Source organism: Micromesistius poutassou, assembly GCF_964030765.1.
Source record: "Micromesistius poutassou genome assembly, chromosome: 13".
Classification (NCBI taxonomy): Eukaryota; Metazoa; Chordata; class Actinopteri; order Gadiformes; family Gadidae; genus Micromesistius; species Micromesistius poutassou.
This window is the reverse complement of record NC_140283.1, coordinates 12,160,795-12,183,127: the sequence shown is the minus strand read 5'-3', so window position 1 is coordinate 12,183,127 and position 22,333 is coordinate 12,160,795. Positions and strand designations below refer to the sequence as shown.

Sequence of the window (22,333 nt, the reverse complement as noted above, 5' to 3'; positions counted from 1 at the left end):
TCAAAATGCTAACAATGGATGGCATGCAGGTCTGCAAGCCTTCTGCCAGCCGGGGAATGTAGCATCCAATGTGCTGTATGCACGGCTTCCCTGCAGCTTAAATGATAAACCGATACTCTTCCACACAGCCGTATCTAATCTACGAGGGATCGAGAAAGGTCCAGTGCTTTATTTTAACCAATGGCCGAGATGAAAGTATTCAAGTTTTGATCTCACATCTCAATCAGATATCAATCCACAGCCTTTAGTTGGTGCTGCTGCCCGTCTTTTAACTAGCACTAAGAAATGTCCCCATGCAACCCCTTTTTTAATTACTTTTATTTGGATAACTTCTTTACCATACTATATTATTACTTTTATTATCAGCCCTATTATTAAGAGGGCAAGAATAACTGCTAAAACCACTGGTTCACTATAGATAGCTTAACAAATGTAAAGTATATATAAAAAATACATATATATATATATATATATATATATATATATATATACATATATACACACACACAACACATACACACACACACACACACACACACACACACACACACACACACACACACACACACACACACACACACACACCTAGTGCCTATTATTATACGCTTTAATCAAATGCTTGTCTAAAAATGTATTGATGATCAAACCGGGAGAAGCAATGACTTGTCCGATCTGGCGCCGTGGAAACCACAATTCGTGTTAGTCAGATCTTGCGGTGTCTACCACCTGTACAAAGCAAGAGGCGGCATGCGTCGTCTAGATTACCATGGTTTTGGATTGAGCAAACCTTTCCTTATTTAGCCCCTCTTTTGTTTGACCGGATGAAGGTTGGTCAGGTCAGCCCCTGTGCCCACAAGTTAAAGAGTATGATTCAAGTTCAACACACCACACCTAGTTTCCTGTTCCATTGATAAATCGGCAGATAAAGCTCAGCCGCGGCTGATAGTAATGCTCTGATGGGGAGCGCTGTTCCCATAAATACCAAGTAACCAATCGGTTATCTTAACATGCCTATGGTTTGATACAGATATCATACAGATAAGCACATTTTGTCGGCTATTCTTTGTCTGAATACTTTATAACATTTTCCATAATTGAAAATCATTGCTGTTTTATATATATTTTTTTGACTGATTTTTTGACGGAATAATGACCCCCCTCCGCACACACACACACACACACACACACACACACACACACACACACACACACACACACACACACACACACACACACACACACACACACACGCAATGCGTTTAGATTCTATCAAATTACCATGAGGAAATAACCACACGTTCGCTACACACCCAGAGTTTTGTCTAGACTACATCCTTGTTTGCTTTCCTTGCTGAGGTGTTTGTCGCAGACTCTTCAAGGATGCCTGTCTGTGTAGTACACCAGAAGCCAGTACTGGGTCGGAAGCTAATGTGTAATGTTTAAAAGAACTGAAGTGGAGCACAGAGTAAAAGATAACATTCTAATCTCAAACCCTACTCAAGGCAACTGTGTGCTGTATCTGCTGTCACTTCTGGGCCCATTCAATACGATGGGATGTAGTAGAAAAGCAGCTACTGCCCCCTAGTGGTGGTCTTGAACTGCATAGGACTGTCAAAAGTGCAGACTTATTTACTGTCCTAGCAAGCAAGCCAAGTGTTTGCACTTCTCATCTGTCTGAGCATCATCCTCAACCATCTGCTGCTTGACTAAGTGCTACTGAGAAGGCTCTGCTACTGCTGGAACAGCTGCTTCCATAGCTGTATCTTGTGTTGAAACGATGACTGATTCGGGTGCGTACTGAGCAAAGCTGGGAACCGTGTTGGTTTTGAGAACTGTTTATTTCATTTAATTTTTCGGGAGATGGGATTGAATTATTCTGATCAAATCCCTTGGGTGACCTCTAACTGCTTACGGCATTTCAAGGCTGATGTTCACTTCAGGTGCACTCCCACCTCTGGGATGCTACTCCAAAAAGGGTGTACAATCTGGTGGGGCAAGGGGAATGTTATCGACAGAAGTTCTTAAAACCAGGGAATACAAATTCATCCGAAGTCTGCCAGTGCTCACAGAATGTACAGTATAAGACCACATTGACTGTACGCCCCAATATGCATTTGTTTGCATAAAATTAAACAAAGTTAAACTTTTGTCCCGCCTTTTATATATCATTTATATAAAGTAAAGGACCAACAATAGAGCCCTGTGGCACTTATTTTGACAACTAAAAACCATGACTATATGGAGTCAGTTGACACACACATTGTTTTCTGGAGGAAAGATAATCAGTGAACCACTTGCTAACAATCTGATAGATTGGTACAAACTAAACAGGAGAAATATATCTGAATATGTTATATGAATTATCCATGAACAATGGCGCCATCATGTGGATTTTTTATTTTATCACTGTAACTTTAAAAAAAACAACTGAATAATATATTTATTATTTACTAATTATCAAGCAATATTTTATAAAATGTTGAACGTAAACGGCACTTGTCGCAGGAGCCTTTTGTACACCTAGCAACTACAACCAATGTCTTATCATGTTAAATAATGATGTTGATGATCATCATGATCTAGTCTCAGCAAGCCAGAATGTAGACACCGGGGCACGAAGTATCTTGGTGTCTTCATTTTCTTTGGTAAATGTAATTTCTAGTCTGAGAGAGAGAGCGAGAGCGAGAGAGAGATTGATTTAATAATGACGGTGTGCACCATATCTACGGGACAAAACAAATGTCCCATGGGGCCCTAAAGTCATGGCTACGCACCTGCATCCAAATAAAATACATAAATAACAGTCTTGCGCAGCGTGATTACTGTCGTGGGAATGGCCTTCTGTCATGTGCTTGGAGGAAAGAAAACGAACGGTAAATACAGAATATATACAAATAAGAGTGTTTGAAGTTCAAGAGTGTTTGAAGTTCAAGTGTGTTTGAAGTTCGACTCCTGGTTGTGCGCGTGCTGTCGCCTGTCAAATTGTTACTTCCTGGTCGGGCATATTTAATTGGCTGATAGCGGATCAGCTGACCAGTTTTGGTTGGTCTCTGTGTCAGTAACTGACAGCCATTGTTGAAAGAGAACTTAACTGTTGTAGTTGTCAGCGGTTGAGTTCTGTTGAATGAAGAATAAGTTTTCAGAATATACTATCAGATATATTCATTACCAAAGAAATGCGATTCCCTTTGTAATTCTTATCGACAAGTCAGTAACAGCATCACCCGGCGTCGGCTTTGAGCTGCCAATGTGTACGTACTTGTTCCAACCGGCTTACTATTACATTATCCAGCGCATAGACTAGTCTGTCCCTCCTGTGTACCTGCAATGACCCGCAATCCGTTTAAATCATAATATACTGCGACTGTTGACTTTAGCTAAATAGTCACTTTCGTTTTGCTATGCTATCGCTAGGTACCGTTAGCCAGCCTACTCTAGGTTGAACAGGCCTTCTTTGACATGCTGTAGTTATCTGAACGTTTACCCAGAGGTGGTCCTTGGCTGACCCATTTCTGCATGATGTTTTTTCTCCACCTCACAATGTTTTTTCTCCACCTCACAGATGACCACTGGCCAATGTGATAGAGCTTCAAAGACAAACTATCAAATGTCTGGATTGATGTGCACCCGCATCCTCCACAGAGCCTCAAGCTGCACTGTGTCATTTTGTTGCAGTTCGTCTTTGCAGGTTACTTTCTCACTCATTTGATACATTCCCGCAAGGTTTTGTAGTCTATTAGCCTATTAATGTTCAAGATGCAGGCTTGATCGATTTGTTTAAAAAGTTTATCCGCTTTACCGCGATGACCATCAAAGCTTATAAATGTGTCCAGTGGATGCAGAGTGGTGGTCGCTCAGCAGCTGGGGCTTTAGGTGGGCGGTCCCTCTCAACTCGTCAGACTATGGACTTCCAGCTTAACCGGATCCAAGTCAACAGCATTTTACAAGCACATGAGCAGGTAATACCCATGCATGCATGTATTACCATGAGCTTACTATAGACACAACCTTGTGTATGCAGTGAAACGGAAGATTCTTTGTATTATGCTTTTAAATGTTTCAAACACAATTGTGTGTGTGTATTTCAGGCTGTGAGTATCCCTGGGTTTGATGGCAGAAGCCTCAGTGCTGTGAGAAAGTTTGAGAGCAACCAGCTTGCTGCTAACACACCTAATGAGGACCGCCACTGTGCTGCTACCTGCCTACAGGCATGTAGTACATCTGTAAACACATTCTGTATATACTCTGATTCATCATTCCTTCATTCGTCATTCATCCTGTCCTGTGTGTGTGTGTGTGTGTGTGTGTGTGTGTGTGTGTGTGTGTGTGTGTGTGTGTGTGTGTGTGTGTGTGTGTGTGTGTGAGTGCATGATGTTTAACCCATTACTCTTATTTTTTTATGGCCTAGACGCAAGGAACACTCTTTGGCGTGTTTGATGGACATGGGGGCTGGGCCTGTGCCCAGGCGGTCAGTGAGCGCCTGCTGTCCTACGTTGCCATAGCGATGATGTCCCTGCAGAGTCTGGAGGAGTTGGAGTGGTTAATGGAACAGGGTCGCCCGGTCCCTGCTGTCCTGCAGTGGTACAAACACCGGGGGGACGTCAGCTACCAGAAATCTGCCTCCTTCTACCGAGACCAGCTCCGAGTATTCTGGCAGGAGCTGCTGGACCACGGGGAGCACAGGGATGGAATGAGGTGTGTGTTCAACAGTGACCTCCTCTTCCTTTTCATTTCTCATTATTCAGTTAATCTTTGCTATGTATGCTTTTCCTGCTAACTAGTGGGGGAAAAAAAGTTGAAAGCTCAGCAAATTATGTAAGTCATGGTGATTCGTTCTCCATTTCCTGATTATGTACGTGATGATTGGTTATGATGGTGATTTAAGTTTAGGAAGACTTGGATCATATCCGTGTCTACACGCTTCTCTATTGCAAAGTTAGATCTATTGCACATGGTATACACTGGACGTCCAGTGTAAAATATAATGCACCAGCAAACCCTATGTTTTCAGTGCGGGATAAATAACATACATCTTAAATGCACATTGCATGTACTGTGCGTCTGTTGCCATGTCTGAACAAGATAAAAACATACCGGAGCTTGTTTATGATCGGAAATGCTATTGACATTGTTGGAATGACACTAATGGAGATATCTCATTCTGTTTTTAGTCCAGCAGAAGCTATGGACTATGCCTTTAAACGATTAGACACAGACATCTCTTTGGAGGCCCAGGTGCCTCTTTCCTCAGACCTGCTGAAGAGTACAGCCATACAGGTAATGGGAATGGGGGGATGCCACCATTGGCTGTGTTAATATTATTTATGTTTGGTTGGAATGTGACCGTTGACTTGGTGTCACAATCACACTACTTGTATATTCAAGAGGCAATTTACAAACAAAATAAAAGTTAAATGATCCGAAATCAGTGCTTTTACAGATTCACAATAATCCATCCCTACAGGTGGCGTTCACGGGATGCACGGCGTGCGTGGCCCACGTGGACTTGGAGGGGATCCACGTGGCCAATGCTGGCGACTGCAGGGCGGTGCTGGGGGTGCAGGAGGAGGATGGCTCCTGGAGCGCACTGCCGCTCTCCCGGGACCACAACTCCCAGAATCAGTCTGAGCTGCAGCGCATCAGGGCCAGACACCCCCCCTCGGAGACAGACACGGTGGTCTCGGAAGACCGACTCCTGGGGGTAAGAGTCGCACTGTATGTAAAGTAGCTGAGATGTAAACAAATGATTACTAATATACTAATTATCTTATACTTCATGCTGATAGTAAAATGACTACTGTCCATTCCATTAAAAAATATGGTGCTGCTGGGGTTGTCCCTCTTGTGTATGCATAGGTAAAGTACTGTAGGCTTGTGCCGCTGTACTCCTTGAAAACCTAGGTTTTAAACATCAATGTCAGTCAACGGTACTTAAATAGGCATGGTAGGTGTGATTATTAGTTAATCTAGCTTTGCAAATGTCATCCAAAGTGCCCATTTACAACCAAAGCACTGCTGAAGCCGCTGTGTTCTGCTTGATTCTTGTTGGGATGTAACAGGTTTTAATGCCACTACGTGCTTTTGGCGACGTGAGCTTCAAGTGGAGCCGAGAGCTCCAGAGCAGCGTTCTGCAGAGTCTGGAGTCGGGCATGGACCTTGACTCTCTCAACATGTACCACTACACGCCACCCAACTATTTCACCCCACCCTACCTGGATGCCGTTCCTGAAATTTTGTACCACAAGCTCAGACCCCAGGACCGGTTCCTCATCCTCGGCTCTGATGGCCTATGGGACGAAATGGGGAGCGAGCGTGCCGTCAAACTGGTTGGAGAACATCTCAGTGGGATTCACCTGCAGGTATTTTTCTGTTGTTAGTTGCTTGCTTTGTTTTCGAGCTAGTCCCAACCCACTGTCTGATTTTTTTTTTTTTTCAGATGCGGTCTCACTGATTTATGGTAGACACTTTTTCCATTTAGGGGCGGGTCTATATTACCTTTCAGGATATTGCTGTCTGAAAATTTGGGGGGTGGAGCAAGAACGTTTGATTGATGTTGCCTGGTAACCCAAAACTGCTAATAACATTTAATCCTAACTCATGCAATAGTATAAGCTTAATCTATCGAGGGCAAAATTAAATATAACATTAAAATGTTATCCCAGGTTTGTAAACTTGGACCAGTTTGGACCAGAATGAATCCATAACATAACTAGGCAACCCACTTCATTGCTTTTCATCCAAAATAAGTTGTGTCCGTGTTGGATTTTCCTTTCAACATTTTCCTTTCCGATATTGATCCTTTCATCTACGCCGTCTCGTCACTGTCCCTGCAGGCACCGGTCTCTGACAAACGTCTGAAGCTGGGTCAGATGCAGGACATCCTGCAGAGGCGCAGTGCTCGGGCCAACCGTCCGTCGGACCTCAATGCCGCCACACACCTGATCAGGCACGCTCTGGGCACCAGCGACCGCGGCCAGCTGTGCCCGGAGAGACTAGCGGCCATGTTGGCCCTCCCGGATGAGCTGGCCAGGATGTACAGGGATGACGTCACCGCCACAGTGGTGTACCTCAACTCAGACCTGGCCAGACCCCAGAAGAGCTAGCAGAGACCTGGTGCACAAACCCTGGTCTCTTCACAATACCTCTTCGCAGTGGCGGAGAGAAATGGATCCTGGAGCACATACCTTTTTATTTTAACACTAATTTTTATGTTAACATGACAGTGGCGTGTTGTTTTTATGTACGTGTGTATTACACACATATCTTGCATAGCTTTAATTGTTACCATTGTAACAGATTTGACACAGGGTGTTATCAAGATCCTTTTTTAATTGTAATATACGTGTCATTGAGGTGCAGATTATATTAATTAAGAGTCACAAAATTTGAGAGCCACGATGCTCCATTAACCTTTTACTGGGATGCGACCGTCCCTTATGGCACAAAGAATCCAGCGCAACTTGCTGGGGCGGCAACCAAAGTTTGGCAGATTGTGCGTTTGGCCATTTGATACAATTGGACAATCATTTTTTTGATTGATTTTTTTGAATTTTATTAAAATTGTTTAGAGGATAAAGTTTTATATGTTCCTTTTTTTGAGTTGTTTCAATAAAGTACAGTATGAACCATAGTGCCTAAGATTTTTTTATGTCTCCATAACTAATAAGAAACAGTATTAAAACTAAAAGTGAGCACGTGTTCACATTTAATTGGTAAGCAATCGTGTCATTTATAAACCATCTGTGCAGCCCCTGAGAGCTTGAACATAAACATTTTTTTTAATGTTTACACTTACTATGTGTAAGATTTACATCTATGTAACTGATTGATCCCATTTCAATCGTCATTGGTCCTCATTCACATCTGACAATGGGGATATTTGAAATGTATTATTTACTTTGCTACAGAACCAATACAATGTTGGGAAAGTCTCAGCTTGTAGGATGATGGGTCAGTTTGAAAGATGTTGGAGTGTAATAATAGTTGAATAGTAATAGTAACTAGTAATAATTCTTTGAATTAACTGATTATCAAACCTTTTATTATTGAGGTTTAATAATCAAATGAGACACAGGACCTCAGCTCCATAGAGGGCTGGACAACTGGCTGATGGTGCTTGACATCGATATGCTTCCTGGAGTCCAAAAGCTAAGATAAGATAAGATAAGATAGTCCTTTATTAATCCCCCTTAGGAGAAATTCACAAGTGACCAGCAGTACAGTGGGAAAAGAGTGCAAAACAAGAGTATATATACAAATAAATTTACCAATTGAAATAAAATATAATAAAAAACTATTTGAATAAGATAAATATACTATATACATGCTATATACTACCTGCTACCACCTTCTACCAGAGGAGAACGGGATGGAATGGAAACCTGATCGTGGATTCATTTGAGTGACTGTTGGAGACAACGTCAATTTAACATGTCTGTGAGACTTTTCCCCTTGCGTTCAACTTCATTTAGTCATTTGTCTCCTGACTTTACTATCTATTGGGCAAAGCTCCCACTATTTATGGATTGTTTTAATCCAACACAGCATTGCTATCGTCATTTATTGTATGTGTTTTGAAGCGCTTAATGTGTCCCGTATTAGTTGACACTAACTTACCCACAAAACAAAACATAAATCCAGTGGGAAAAGGAAAATGCAATTGCAAGTTAGAACTGGTCAAATTTGGGACTTGATATTGGATGTTTCACTTTCTTCTGAAATGGTATTGTGTTATAATTTCCTAGTCCTTCATGTTCTATAATATTATGCTTCCTCCTTCCAGATCCAGCAGTCTGCAGAAAGCGATCCCATGGCTTTTTCCCACCACTACCTGCTGGTATTCTACTACTAAGGAGTACGCTGGAGCGCAGTCTCTCTCAGCACTCTCACCTCCTCCAGCTCAGGGAGAGCAGGACTACCAGAGGCTGTGATCCACTGTGTAGCAGGCTGCCCCACCTTTACTGGTGATGACACAGGCACAGAAAAATAATGGGTGTGGGTGTGAGAGGCTTACTGCCTACTGTTGAAGGTCAGAATACAACTTTTGTCTTATCACCATGGTGATCAACAGATCATAATTTTATTGTCTCAACTTTTTGTCTCAAAAATTGTTTGTGATCTTACTCAAATTAAGGTCAGCACATTAGTAAAGCTATCACAGTAATGGTCACATAAAACACAATATTGTCTACATAGAAGGATATTGTTTTTCTTTCTCTAGCCATATACTAGGGGTCTGAATTATAGTGTGATCAGTTTGATTTGTTATCGAAGGGTTCTATGGTTAGTCAGACGATCATTATTCAATTATATTGTGTCTGTAAAAAGTCTTTGGACCACTTTGTTTCAGTGTTGTCAATATTTAACCTCCCTGTAATTACTGCATTGCTGCCTTTACTTTTACCATTGCAACTCTTTGATATTCTAATGAAGGCGGATTCAACCTGGGAGGAGCATGAGATTACAAACACAGTCATTATGAATAACCATTAACTAGCAGGAGGGAGAGAGAGAGAGAGAGAGAGAGAGAGAGAGAGAGAGAGAGAGAGAGAGAGAGAGAGAGAGAGAGAGAGAGAGAGAGAGAGAGAGAGAGAGAGAGAGAGAGAGAGAGAGGGGTAAAGGTTACTATTACTTTCTGTGATGTGCTGAAGTGAAATAAAGTGAAACTAGCTGTGTAATGTCATGGCAAGCATAGCTGAGCAGTTTTCAAACTTTTTGTCAAATAACATCAAGACATCATGGACTCCATATTCTCCGAAGTGGACTTGTGTGCCATGTGGAGCCTGTGAACTTTAAACTTCCTTGAGAGCTCTCTCTCGCTTTATCTCCAGAACTGGTGGCTGTGAGGAATACACCGTAGACGTGGAGGAAGTGAGAAAACTGCAGGATCTACACTATAGTTTCAGCCATTATATTGGTCTTATTTTTAAATATGAAAGCCTCTGGATAAAATCCTGCACGACGAAGAAGGTAAGATCCAACATTGTACTACATTGTCAAAACTAAATGAAATTGCAAAATGACAAATATATGTGTGTACCCCTGTGTTTAATGTTAATATGTGAGCAGGCTTAAACGGCTTTTAATTTTTTACTTATGTATTCTGATTATAGTGTTTATTATAAAGGATGACTCAGAACATGTTCCAGGAAGGCTTGTATCAGGTGTACGTCAGGGAAACTCTGAGGGACCGGCCACCTCCTGAAGCAAGCGATCAGGGAGACCTCAGAGATGCCAGGATTCTGCGCTGGTTCGGGACAGTGGTTGGCAGCAGAGTGTTGGTCACCGGGGTACAGTCCTACTTTTGTACAGTACTAAATACAGAAAATGGAAACTAGTCTATTTGAACATATGATGTCCCACTTTATCTCACATCCAGGCGACGCAGGTTCTTGCTGCCCTGGCCTGCATATTAACCACAGTTACCTATTCCTGTGTGAGCTTCAACTGTGCCATGAGCATGACCATGCCGGTTTGGTCCAGCATGTTTGTAAGTTAATTTATAACACGCAAAGGGATCGTTCAAAGGGGATTTCAGCAGTGATGGCCTGCATAGGACCCTACTGCCTACTACTTACTGATCAGATCATGATTTGATTCAGCAAAACAAGAATCAACAAACATATTTCTCTGTTTCAGTATCTAGCCACAGGGGCATTGGCTTTCCTTCTCACCAAGAAACCGACAAAAATGCGGGTAAAGCCTTGAAGTCTCTGCTCTCTTCCATATTATTACAATATATTGTTGATATACATATTGTATTATGTGTAATCAATCAAATGATCTATCTACTGTATATATCGATATATCAATCAATTTTTATATATATTTATATATCATTATTGTGGACAGGTTGCCACACTGATGGTCCTCAACCTCTTCAGTTTTCTGCTGGGATTCAGTGCTCTGCTGTCCTACGCTGTGAACTCTGTCCATGCAGTAGCTCTCAAAACAAGCCAGCAGGTAACACACCATTCTGCCATACAGCACCAAAGTGTCAAAGTGCTGGAAGGAAAAAATCATGATATAGCCTTACCATCTACAATCTACATTGATATTATGGAGAACATTGCATAAATGAAGGTGACATTATGATTGTTGGAAATATTTTGTTCTACTATCTTTGAGGATCTAAATATAAAGCTGTACTTTGTTGTTCTGCCTCCTGCCAGCGGATTGGATCCCATGTGGCCAAAGGCAGCTCTATAACCTTCACTGTGCTGTGTCTGCTGGCGTCCCTCTACACCCTGTTTCTGTCCTGGAGGGGCTTACGTCGCTACAGCACTCCAAACTCTCAGACCTACGGCCCAGTACTACAGGTCAGTACCACCCCTAAACAACACCTCTACGACCTACAGCCCCTAACATAGGTCAGTACCCCCCCTAAACAACACCTTTTAGACCTACTGCCCAGTACCATTGGTCAGTACCGCCCCTAAACAACACCTCTACGACCTACAGTCCCTAACATAGGTCAGTACCCCCCCCCCCCCCCCCCCCCCCCTAATTAACACCTCAGAGCTACAGCCCCTAACATAAGTCAGTACCCTCCCTAAACAACACCTCTCAGACCCACAGCCCCTAACATATGTCAGTACCACCCCTAATCACAAGTCAGACACAGCGATTTATAGAGTTGAATTGTAATAGTAGAATGTATTTCCGGTGGGGGGAAATGACAAACTTTCAAAGACAAACAACATGTGTGTGACGTAAACAGTGTGTGTTGTTTGTTGTGTTGATTGTTTCTTGTTTCCGGCAGGATCTGGATAACGGCACTTCTCCCCTACTGGAGCAAGAGGAACTCAGCCTTTAGATCTGGCTCTTGAAGAGGATTCTGTGACCTCGGACTGCATGTGTTGGCGCTGACAGGATCTGGCTGGTGCTACTAGGCCAGGGCTAGGTGGTGAGGTGCCAACGCTGCACATGGCTGAGGAGAACAAGCTCACTATAACAAGCTAGATACATGTTTACTTAACAGCCGAAGAGGGCCAAATAAACCGTTTGTAAATTTTGGTGACAAACTATAATAAAAAAAACTACTCCACATTTCTATCTCTCAAAATAAAAAAAAACAATGTTGTGTCATGACAAGCAAAAAGCGAATGGAAATGGGCTGTTCTTGAATGAATGAATTTCAACCCAGTCTGTAAAGAGTAACACTAGAGGGCAGTCATCATCTGTTTAGCTCCTATATGACACAAAACACATTTAGGTCAAATACTTGCAATCTAAAAAGTCCTCCAGAGTCATAAATAGTCACGTCCAGTTTATTTGCGTAGCCCCTCAGAGTGAGGGTCTCACAGGGTTTCACAGGCCCAGATTTGATGACGACTCCTATCCAGAAACCCACAAAAGTCCTCTCAAATTAATCTATAGGATTCTGAAGATTTTTTACTTACTTATCCAGAAACAACTCAAAATCTTGAAATATCAATAATTAACTTGAAAGAGGTGCAAGACCATATAATCCAGCAGACCTTTTGTAGTTGAACCCTGCACCTTTCACATTAATCTACTTAAGTAGAGTTGTTCAATCATGTCCAGGTAGGCTGGACAGGAGACAAAAGAGTTGTACCCCTGGCTAATCACACATACACACAGACATGCATGTGTGTGGGTGTATGCATTATTGTGTGTGTGTGTGTGTGTGTGTGTGTGTGTGTGTGTGTGTATGTGTATGTGTATGTGTGTGTGTATGTGTGTGTGTGTGTGTGAGAGAGAGAGAGAGAGAGAGAGAGAGAGAGAGAGAGAAAGATGTGTAAGAGTGTAAGAATTGCCAAGGAACCAGTTTCTCACGGCATACGGGGTTAACAGCTTCCAGCTGTCCTCTGCTTGGCAGCGAAGCTACAGGAACACAGTGGGGGAAGAGAGAGAGAGAGCGAGAGAGAGAGAGGGGTCCTCTAGCAAAATATACGAAGCAGAGGAAATGATGAAGGGGCCAGGGGAAGAGTCAGGCCATTCTCAAAGTCGATCTCTTACTCAATCGAGCAGCATCTTTGTGCTTCTGGACTTCACAAATCACTTCTTGCATATACACTTCATGATAGAATGTTCAGAGGTCTCTTTTGTGTTGGATCCCACTACGCACACCCAGCACACACACCCGCATGCATACATACACACACACACACACACACACACACACACACACATACATACATACATACATACATACATGTATATGACTTGTATATGCTCAATTCATTAATGGTATTAATAAAATCCGATCATTCTTTATTTAAGATGCCTGGTTGTGTGTGTAAACGATAGTCTTTAGGTGGGTGTGGGAATTCCTTTAGGACCATTTGTAAAGCAGAGGCTGGCCTGTGTGAGACGACGTGTGGGTGAGTGTGTCGACGGTGGGAGGAAGTGCAGTGTGAACCTCCTTTGATATGGGATCCAGCTCCACTGACTCAGAGCCCAGATAAAGCTAGCCAGACAATGCTAGCGAGATAAAGTTAGCATTTCAAAGAATGAGTCATCTGTGAGTAACGAGCAAAGGGGGGCTGATTGAAGTGACGACAAATGACATGGGATCATCTGGAGAGCAGGAGTAACCACCACTGACCGACGGTGCACACACCTCTGAGACACACACGCACACACACACAGAAATAATTACATTTGTCATATTGAGAACATTCAGCAATAATTTATTTTCATAATCTCAAGAACCACCAAGTCTTCTCATCTGGAAAATTCATTATCAGTTGCCAACAACACAGTTTTGAAAAATGTAAAGTTACTATACAAATTCTTAATAGAAAAAATGAATAAATTAACTGTGGAATTTAGTTATTTTTTTTGTCAATTCCACATTTTTTTAAACCTACAACACCATTGATGTCTGGTTACAGTTCAACAGAAGTGATCAAATCAGGTTACATGCTCTATTGTTTGGTAGAGGAAGTATTCTACTATTAAACTGTAAGTTAAAATAAGCTTGGTTCTGCACATCTGGTTTGGAATCTATAGTTTACATTGAAGGGTAGTCTAGCTCCTACGTGACTTAGCAGTAACTGGTCATTTTGTAGCACCTGAAAGGGTTGTTACGATGTCAGAAATCAAACAAACAATACTGGTTTCGTATAAAATGGGGGTATTGTTAAAACAGTGGTGAATGTTAAAAACCCCCACAAAACCGTACGGCGTCCCTCCATACATACGGAAAAAGACTGATAAAAGTTAGTTTTATCCTTTTCTCAGACTATATATATATATATATATATATATATATATATAAAAAAAACACCCTCATATGTCGCTATAAAGTACAGAAAGTATGGCATGTTTAGACCTAAAGGGGGGGGACAGTACATCACACTTTATCACGTTGAGCTCAGAGGTCAGAGTTCACCACAAGGACAAAGGTCAAGGTTCAAATAGTGTATAAAGACGCGCTCGTTTGTGGAGCAGAGAAGGCAGATGCTGGATAACTTTTAGAGGGCGGGGCCAGGGGGGGGGCGGGCGGGGCAGAGGAGGGGGCAGGGGCACGCTTATCTCTAGCTTGCCTGGCAGGACATGCACGGGTTCATGGCCGACAGTGGTCTCTACAGGGGGGACTGGATGCATGGGTGCTGCGGCTTTGATGCGGGGGTGCTGCGAGAGGGTGGGCTCGGGCCGGGCCAGGCCGGGCCGGGGAGATCTCAGCGACCCATTGGTCGGGAGGGGCTTCATTCTTTTTTTTTTTACTAACTACTTAAGTCATCTCACAGAGTACTTGCGGGACAAGTCAAACAGAACCAGCCATGCAGGGCCTGGGTCCCACCGTCTCACGCTGGTTGTACATGAGGAACACCGACAGGATGACACACGTTTTACAACAATGACTGGGTACACGTTGAAAAACAAACAAAGCCGGTAGCTTTTCCTGTGTCAGTGCTGTGAAATCGAGTGAAAGCAGACCCAAATATATATCTTAGGAATGGGTGCAAAAGGCTTTTCCATAAAGCATGAGTAACTATCTTTCGTGGTGAAACCATGCAAAATTACGTTTTCATTTTGAGGAGAGGACAGCGGATTTCATGCGCCATGTTTTCAAACTAAATGTGCTCTCAATTTCCCTTTGAGGTCAGAATTTGCATCAACACTAAATTAAGTCATATTCCTAAGTTGGAGCTCACAGCAATGCGTTCAACCCCATTTAGAGATGCTTCCCTGACCACTAAAACTGTTTGTCTTGTGCTTCAAAACCATAGTGAGAACCAATGTTTCCCATTCGCAAATAAACTTGGGTTTAATACCAGGTAATGATAAGACTGTTTTAGTTACACAACGGGGACGTTTGTATCCGTAATGACAGTACAGGCTTGAAGCACCAACCTTTTTTGGCACTGATAAGCCAACATTAGTATGTGCTTAAACTATAATCATGTGTCTTGCTAGTCAGACCATATGTGCATGTGGGTGTGTGTGTGTCTGGGTCAGAGGACTGTGATTATACAGTTGACCGGGGCCTAGACTTCCAGGATCAACCGACTGTTTTACTGCACTGACCTGCAGATGATCTGGACAGACGACTTGCAATGGAAAGACAGCAACGGAGTGACCGACAGACAGAGAGGGGCAAATGTATAGTCTGATTTTCGAAGACTGTAATGCACTCTGCATCGCAATACCAGTCTCATTCAATGACTCATTGACCGACTTGTTTCTGTTAACACTAATATGTTTGTATAAGGGGCTGTCAATTGCTCTTTATTTAGTTTTTAAGGATAATGAAAGTGAAAGAGATGTTTTCCATGGTGTCTCCTCACCATGGAGTCCCGAATGCCTGAACAGATCAAGAAACACAAAACATAGACAATATAGACAAACCACTGAAATACACAGGCAGCCACACACCCACACCCACACACACACATGCACACACACACACACACACACACACACACACACACACACACATGCACACACACACACACACTCACACACACACACACACACACACACGCAAACAAACAAATGTGCGTTTACTGCCAGCCCCAATCCTTCGACGCAGTAACAGGCTTTTGTTTCTGAGCCACACAGGGTGTTTCATTGTGGACAAATGCCTATTTCTCACCCATGCACCAGTTGTACTGCATGCACTGCTACTATGTGTTATTGCTACAGCCCTCCTTCCCACAAACCCATACAGCTGCCCACAAACAGAAAATAGCTGTGTTGTCATCCTGTTAGCATGGTAGCCTTCAGTTGGCTGATAGTCCAATGGTAGGTCTATGGCCCAGAGCTGCTGTGTGGTCTGTTAGTCCGCTGGATCTTTGGTTGGCGGGGGGGGGGGGACATTACGATACAAAGCAACTCAACCTTTGCTTTGTATCGTAATGTTGAACATACAGATTTTAAAGAATAATTCAGGGGAACAAAAAAGAAAAAGAAAAAAAAAGAAATACTAAACAGGGAACCCAAACCTAGCTATTGGGGGCGGTAAATGTGTAGAAAGACTGTGGCTCAAATCCAGCAGGTGTCCTCCCATTCGTTCGGCAGTACTGGTCGAGGCTCAAAGGACAAAGGTCAGTTTGTGAAACAGGGTCTGGGTGAGTGTAGGGTTAGTTTGTGAATCGGTGTGTTGTGTCTCGTGAAGCGTTTTCTCTCGTTGAGCGTTTTTTTTCTCTCTCTTAATATGTTCTGCACATGTTGAAAGGCGCACTTTCTGATCACCAAGCACAAGGATTTGGGGGTGGAAGGGGGAGGGGGAGGGGGGACTGGGATCCAAGTTCAAGATCGGAGTGTCTCTGGTTGTCTATCTTCCCCCCCACCCCATGAAGTAGTCCCTGAAGCCCACGAGCCCACCCCTGCTCAGTGTTGCCGTCTTTAGCGAGAGCAGAGAGAGATGCGCGACGGAAAACAAATTGGCGACGAAGAGGGCGAGAGAGAGAGGGGGGGGGGGGGGGGGGTATTAAAAGACGTTGTCATCCAGCGGTTGTTGCTGACGGGGAGCAGTGATGGACAGTGGAGGGTTTGGGGGGGAGATGAGGGGGGGGGGTGTTATGGGGCAGTAGCCGAAGTGGACGACGACAGCAGAGGGGTTCAGACCAGGGTCCCGGGTTTGGCCTGGTCCTGTCCGTACCACTGCTGCGTGTCAGCCAGCTCCGGGCCTAGCGGGCTGCTGGGGAAACAGCGGTCACCGAAGGACCTGAGGGTGGGGAGACAGAGAGCTTTAGACACGACGGACAGCCCTGGAGGTCAGCGGGTCAAACACACTGTATCTGATCAGAAAGTCTGCACGTTGGGTTTCATTCAGCAAAGTGTGATCTGAAGTGACGCCGGTGGAGTGTGTTTTCATGAGCCGTGCTGCCGCACAGAGCTGAGGATGTGTGCCATAAGAGAAGCCCGCGCAGAGCAGAACACAGAACACAGAACAGAGAGCATGCAGGGGAAGAGAGAACCGCAGGCCCCCAGTACAGCCCCCTTTTTGACAGAGAGAGCCAAATAGTGAGCCCTCCTATTTCCAGCCCTTTGTTTCGGAAGGACAACGGCATGCCAAATAAGCAACCAGTTAAACTAGGCCATCTAATGGCGTTTTTCTATTCCATTACGGCTCAGCTCGACTCTTCTCTACGCCACTCTACTAGCTTTCGGTACCGGGTTTTCAACTGCAGATAGTACCGCCCTATGGTACCATCTCAGGCAATTTGTGACCATTCTTTCTGACCAATCAGTGTTCTATACCAAAATAGGCATCAGAGTAGAGTCCAGAGTTCAGCAGGAACACAGCCATAAGGTTGCCTTGTTCTATAATGTCCACACAAACGATGGAGTGTGACGATCACAGCAGGGTGGGAATGCTTCATGGCAACGGATGTGGTGATCCGATGCTGCGGTATCACATCTATATCATCACCGGGTTATAGTGCTTTAGTGTCAGTTCTCTATCCGACCACAGACTCTAGGTTTAGGGGGACGTCCTAGGCAGTACCTCTATGCATCAGAGCTGGGTCGAGTGTGAGATTGACTGGCGTCGTCAGTAGGAGAGCTTTCAGCTGTACCTCTAAACCAGGAGAGAGGACACACACACACACACACACACACACACACGCACACACACACACACGCATACAAACACACACACACATACACACACACACACACACACACACACACACACACACACACAACGGAAGAAAGGTTAGTACAGGAATAAAGTGCGAGAGAGAGGAATATTAGGGTTAGGAATATTTGGGAGGAAGAAATATTTGCGGAACCGAGGAGTTAACAAATAAAGAGAGAGAGGTCATGGTGAGAGAGAGAGAGAGAGAGAGAGAGAGAGAGAGAGAGAGAGAGAGAGAGAGAGAGAGAGAGAGAGAGAGAGAGAGAGAGGAGGACAGTGGCGTGCAGATGAACAAGCAAGTAATTAAAGAGGCGAAAATAATGAAACTATTATGCATGTGGGAAAAAGAGAGAGAAAATTTAAATAAACCAAGACCAGATTAAAATCATTCCTTGGGCTTAGTTGGTAAAGGTAATTTAAAGTCCTTGGAACCAGCAGGATGAAGACAGACGAAATTGATACTGAGGCGGAAGTTTCTACATCTAGACGGGCCATGAACCAGACGCATACAGACAGAAAGCAGTTTGCTTTTCTGGATTGGTTGGTTTGTTTGTGTACGGTGTGTGGTTTGTGCATTTGATTTGGTTTTGTGTGTGTGTGCATGTGTATGTGTGTGTGGTGTGTTTGTTTGGTTTTGCGTGTACGTTTGTGTGCATGTGTGCGTGTGTGTGGTTTTGTGTGTGTGTATGTGTGTCACTGTGTGTGTGTGTGTGTGTGTGTGTGTGTGTCTTACCCGCTCTGCCAGTTGAGAATGTGTTGTGGGCTACAAGGGGGAGTGGGCGTGGCAGCCAGTTCACTAGAGGGAGTCATACTCCTCTGGCTGTGTGGGGATGCAGCTATGGAGAGAAACACAACAAACGTCATGAAACATGAAACGCTTAACAAACAATAGAGTCATGCGTCCCCATTTATAACAAATAGAAACAGATACACGGATGGACTGGATGCTTTATCAAAACTTTTCTGAACCCTTTCCTTGAACTCCAACTGTAGCTGCTACTCTCCAACCCAACACCTTAACGTAATAGTTTCTATATGCAACCATCATCAAACAGTAGTTGTGAAGAATTTAAGGAATAAACCACGACTGGGGGGGGGGGGGTCTTGTTATTGGAAAATAATGAACAACGTTGATGTGGCCGAGGTGAAGCCGAGTTTGCGTACCACAGCCAAAGTACATTATTTTCCAATAACGGCCTCCCTGGGAGAGTTCATTCAACTTTTACCACAGTTACCAACAAAGATATACGTTTCTCTCGTCATAAGTAACTAATGCTGTGAGCATATTGCTGCTTTGAGACTCTTTTTTTCGCGTTGTCAAGGAAACATCTGGTCAATGGTTCTGTTTGACTGTTGTTTTTAATTTTGGATTTGCAGCGCATTGAATTTGAACTTTTAAAAAGTCAACAGGGGACTTTGAAAAAGAATGCACACCCATGGAAAGTTTTTAACCAATCAGGAGCAAGTATTTAACAATGCTGTGGAGTAAGTAACAAGAAAGTCTGTCTAATTCCAACTCAAGATAAACACCAAAGAGGTCGAGGTCACGGGTTGAATTCCTTTGGCATTCTAACTCCGGCTCACACTGAGGATTGGGGCGTGGTGGTCATGGTGACAGAGAGACCCCGGGGGTAGCGGCTCAGAGATCGGGTTACACACTCACACGTGACACTTTCCCAGTGCGCAATACACACACACAGGCCTCGTTGGCGCAGTAGGCAGCGCGTCAGTCTCATAATCTGAAGGTCGTGAGTTCGAGCCTCACACGGGGCACTGCTTTTCGTTGGGGGTGGGAGAGTTTAACCTCCAGGCAATAGATGCTCGCATTAGTAAGCTACGACAACGCCAAATAGACCCTTCTCACAAAAGTGTCATGACACGAAGCTCATAACACGAATTATCTGCGCCTTTAATGGACCACAGCCCGGGTAGTAGACCAAACTTCACTGGATGAACCCGCATTTCTACCGCAGGAACTTTACCCCAGAACTAGGAACCTTTGCAGGAACTAAGTGTGTATCCACCATAGGAACCAGGGTCTAAATTAAGTTCCAGACATTTTTTTTTTATCCCAGAAACGTCCCTAGGACTTTCCCAAGGGACCCCAAGAGACCTTTGGGCTGGGGCTTGCAGTGCAGGACATTTCTGATTGGTGGAAAAATCACAGTCAACTAATGACTCTAACAGGCCTCGTTGGCGCAGTAGGCAGCGCGTCAGTCTCATAATCTGAAGGTCGTGAGTTCGAGCCTCACACGGGGCACTTCTTTTCGTGGGGTGTGGGAGAGTTTAACCTCCAGGCAATAGATATTTGCCTTATGTCGCTTTTCCACCGACAGTATCAGCTTGACTCGACTCGCCTCGCCTTGACTCGGTTTGGTTCCAGGCACGTCGAGTTTCCATCTAAAAAAGTACCTCTTCAATGTGGGCGGGTCGTAGAAAAGAACCTCTCCAACATGGGCGGGTCGTCATTAGGTTTTAATCACGGGAGACGCGATTCCCGGGAAATCTGAATCTGATCAAGACTATTGCCTGATTCCCGGGAAAGGTTATGATGGGAAATAAAATAAAATAAAAAGTGCAATGACTGCGTGTCTATTGTTGTCATACGGTAACGTTGATGGAGGCGAAACTCGAGCCCTGGGAAAGGAACAACACTAAAACGAAACAGCGAAATGCTGATCCTCGGGAGCGGGTCCGTGGACTGCAGCCACGGCGGACACACACAACCACGCACAGCCTAAGTCTAGCCCCGGGAAAGGAGCGACACACACGGGAATGCGACACACACAATGGAAACGCAAAAAAAGGTGGGGCGAGTCGAGTCGAGCTGGTACTGTCGGTGGAAAAGCGGCATTAGTAAGCTAGGGCGATAGACCCTTCTCACAAAAGTGTTGCTCATAACACAAATTATCTGTGCCTTTTATTTACCAGAGCCCGGACAGTAGACCAAACTTCACTGGATTATGCCGTGTTTCCACTGCAGGAACTTTACCAATTTACTACGTCTACGTCATTTTGACGTCACATTGTCGCGTGACAACTTGGGAACGGCGAGTATACTGCGGCCTTTAGTGTTTGTCCACCATAGGAACCAGGGTCTAAATTAAGATCCGGGGACATTATTTTACCTCAAAAACGTCCCTAGAACCTTTCCAAAAGCTTCAGGGAACTTGGGGGTGGGGCTTGCAGCGCTGGACCTTTCTGATTGGTGGAAAAATCACAGTCAAATGGTGACTCTTTCAGGCCTCGTTGGCGCAGTAGGCAGCGCGTCAGTCTCATAATCTGAAGGTCGTGAGTTCGAGCCTCACACGGGGCATTACTTTTTGTAGGGGGGGGGTATGTTGAACTTCGAGGCGATAGATTATAGATTAGTAAGCAAGGTCAACGCCCAATAGACCCTTCTCACACAGGTAGCGCTCATAACATTAATTATCTGCACCTTTAATTTACCAGAGCCCGGACAGTAGACCAAACTTCACTAGATTATGCCGCGTTTCCACCACAGGAACTTTACCCCAGAACTAGGAACCTTTGCAGGAGCGTTTCCACCACAGGAACCAGGGTCTAAATTAAGTTCCAGACATTATTTTATCCCAAAAACGTCCCTGGAACTTTCCCAAGGGTCAGGGACCTTTGGGCTGGGGCTTGCAGCGCAGGACATTTCTGATTGGTCGAGAACTCAAACTGAGCTCAAATTCAGGCCTCGTTGGCGCAGTAGGCAGCGCGTCAGTCTCATAATCTGAAGGTCGTGAGTTCGAGCCTCACACGGGGCACTGCGTTTTGTAGGTGGGGGGGTGTTGAACTTCCAGGCAATAGATTCATGCATTAGTAAGCAAGTCAACTGAATTAGTAAATACCAACTAATTTTGTTATTTTTATAACAAACTGATAGTTTTGCAAATTTTTTCGTGTGATTTAATCAAACTTAGTGACAAATAAACTGGGTAAAGCAACTCTAGTAACCTTAGAACCCCTGTTTTACCTATTTCAAATAAGAAGATACTACGTGCTGGTTTATTTCTGCTTATACCATAGTAACCAACAATGACACATATATATATAATATATTACTATATTTTAGATAGTTACTTTAATCTATTACATTGTCTACTTTATTGTCTTAATCAGTTGTATTTTAACTAACTAACTCTGGTGGTCTAGAAACCACTAGTATTAGGGTATGTATACAGAACTTTGAAACGTGATATAACTACTATATATATAACTCCTTGCACTACCTGCACTACCTGACAAATAAAAAGGAAAATATCCCTATAC

General features: G+C 43.9%; 3 protein-coding genes and 4 non-coding genes across 8 annotated transcripts in view; 6 read left to right on the top strand and 1 right to left on the bottom strand.

Annotated features, from left to right (window-relative positions):
* The first annotated feature begins 3,072 nt into the window (after nt 1-3,072).
* Nucleotides 3,073-7,608, top strand: pdp2 (putative pyruvate dehydrogenase phosphatase isoenzyme 2). The gene is made up of 9 exons (XM_084476775.1): nt 3,073-3,251; nt 3,563-3,688; nt 3,834-3,959; nt 4,089-4,208; nt 4,409-4,695; nt 5,172-5,277; nt 5,465-5,701; nt 6,060-6,359; nt 6,834-7,608. Exons 2-9 carry the CDS (start codon nt 3,563-3,565, stop codon nt 7,101-7,103), a joined length of 1,572 nt encoding a protein of 523 aa, XP_084332901.1. The 5' UTR covers nt 3,073-3,251; the 3' UTR covers nt 7,104-7,608.
* Nucleotides 7,609-8,785: 1,177 nt separating this feature from the next.
* Nucleotides 8,786-12,079, top strand: tmem253 (transmembrane protein 253). Of its 2 annotated transcripts, none has more exons than XM_084476957.1 (7): nt 8,786-9,969; nt 10,127-10,289; nt 10,379-10,489; nt 10,639-10,695; nt 10,852-10,962; nt 11,172-11,318; nt 11,762-12,079. In XM_084476957.1, exons 2-7 carry the CDS (start codon nt 10,128-10,130, stop codon nt 11,813-11,815), a joined length of 642 nt encoding a protein of 213 aa, XP_084333083.1. In that variant the 5' UTR covers nt 8,786-9,969; nt 10,127; the 3' UTR covers nt 11,816-12,079. The 2 variants fall into 2 exon arrangements, with proteins under 2 accessions (XP_084333083.1, XP_084333082.1); XM_084476956.1 differs by having other exon boundaries at nt 10,113-10,289.
* A 1,581-nt stretch (nt 12,080-13,660) lies between these two features.
* Nucleotides 13,661-22,333, bottom strand: part of frmd4a (FERM domain containing 4A) — a 67,766-nt gene continuing 59,093 nt past the window's right edge. Inside the window, exons 23-24 of the mRNA XM_084477638.1 lie at nt 18,789-18,891; nt 13,661-17,140 (exon numbers count right to left, since the gene is read on the bottom strand). Coding sequence (XP_084333764.1) covers nt 17,035-17,140; nt 18,789-18,891 — 209 coding nt within the window. The 3' untranslated portion in view covers nt 13,661-17,034. The remainder of the gene's footprint in view (nt 17,141-18,788; nt 18,892-22,333) is intronic.
* On the top strand, nt 19,756-19,828 carry AC3HAE_027826 (transfer RNA methionine (anticodon CAU)). The gene has a single exon. It is a non-coding gene; the product is annotated as a tRNA-Met (tRNA).
* Nucleotides 20,243-20,315, top strand: AC3HAE_027825 (transfer RNA methionine (anticodon CAU)). Its single transcript has one exon. It is a non-coding gene; the product is annotated as a tRNA-Met (tRNA).
* On the top strand, nt 21,299-21,371 carry AC3HAE_027824 (transfer RNA methionine (anticodon CAU)). The gene has a single exon. It is a non-coding gene; the product is annotated as a tRNA-Met (tRNA).
* Nucleotides 21,756-21,828, top strand: AC3HAE_027822 (transfer RNA methionine (anticodon CAU)). The gene has a single exon. It is a non-coding gene; the product is annotated as a tRNA-Met (tRNA).

What these genes read in the sequence shown, in the direction of transcription:
- pdp2 (XM_084476775.1), top strand. Translation starts at nt 3,563, where the DNA reads ATGACCACTGGCCAATGTGATAGAGCTTCAAAGACAAACTATCAAATG. An exon ending in TTTTACAAGCACATGAGCAG is followed by an intron (nt 3,960 to 4,088) that starts GTAATACCCATG and finishes TGTGTATTTCAG; the next exon opens with GCTGTGAGTATCCCTGGGTT. An exon ending in GTGCTGCTACCTGCCTACAG is followed by an intron (nt 4,209 to 4,408) that starts GCATGTAGTACA and finishes TTTATGGCCTAG; the next exon opens with ACGCAAGGAACACTCTTTGG.
- tmem253 (XM_084476957.1), top strand. Translation starts at nt 10,128, where the DNA reads ATGACTCAGAACATGTTCCAGGAAGGCTTGTATCAGGTGTACGTCAGG. An exon ending in CGGTTTGGTCCAGCATGTTT is followed by an intron (nt 10,490 to 10,638) that starts GTAAGTTAATTT and finishes TCTCTGTTTCAG; the next exon opens with TATCTAGCCACAGGGGCATT. An exon ending in CTCTCAAAACAAGCCAGCAG is followed by an intron (nt 10,963 to 11,171) that starts GTAACACACCAT and finishes GCCTCCTGCCAG; the next exon opens with CGGATTGGATCCCATGTGGC.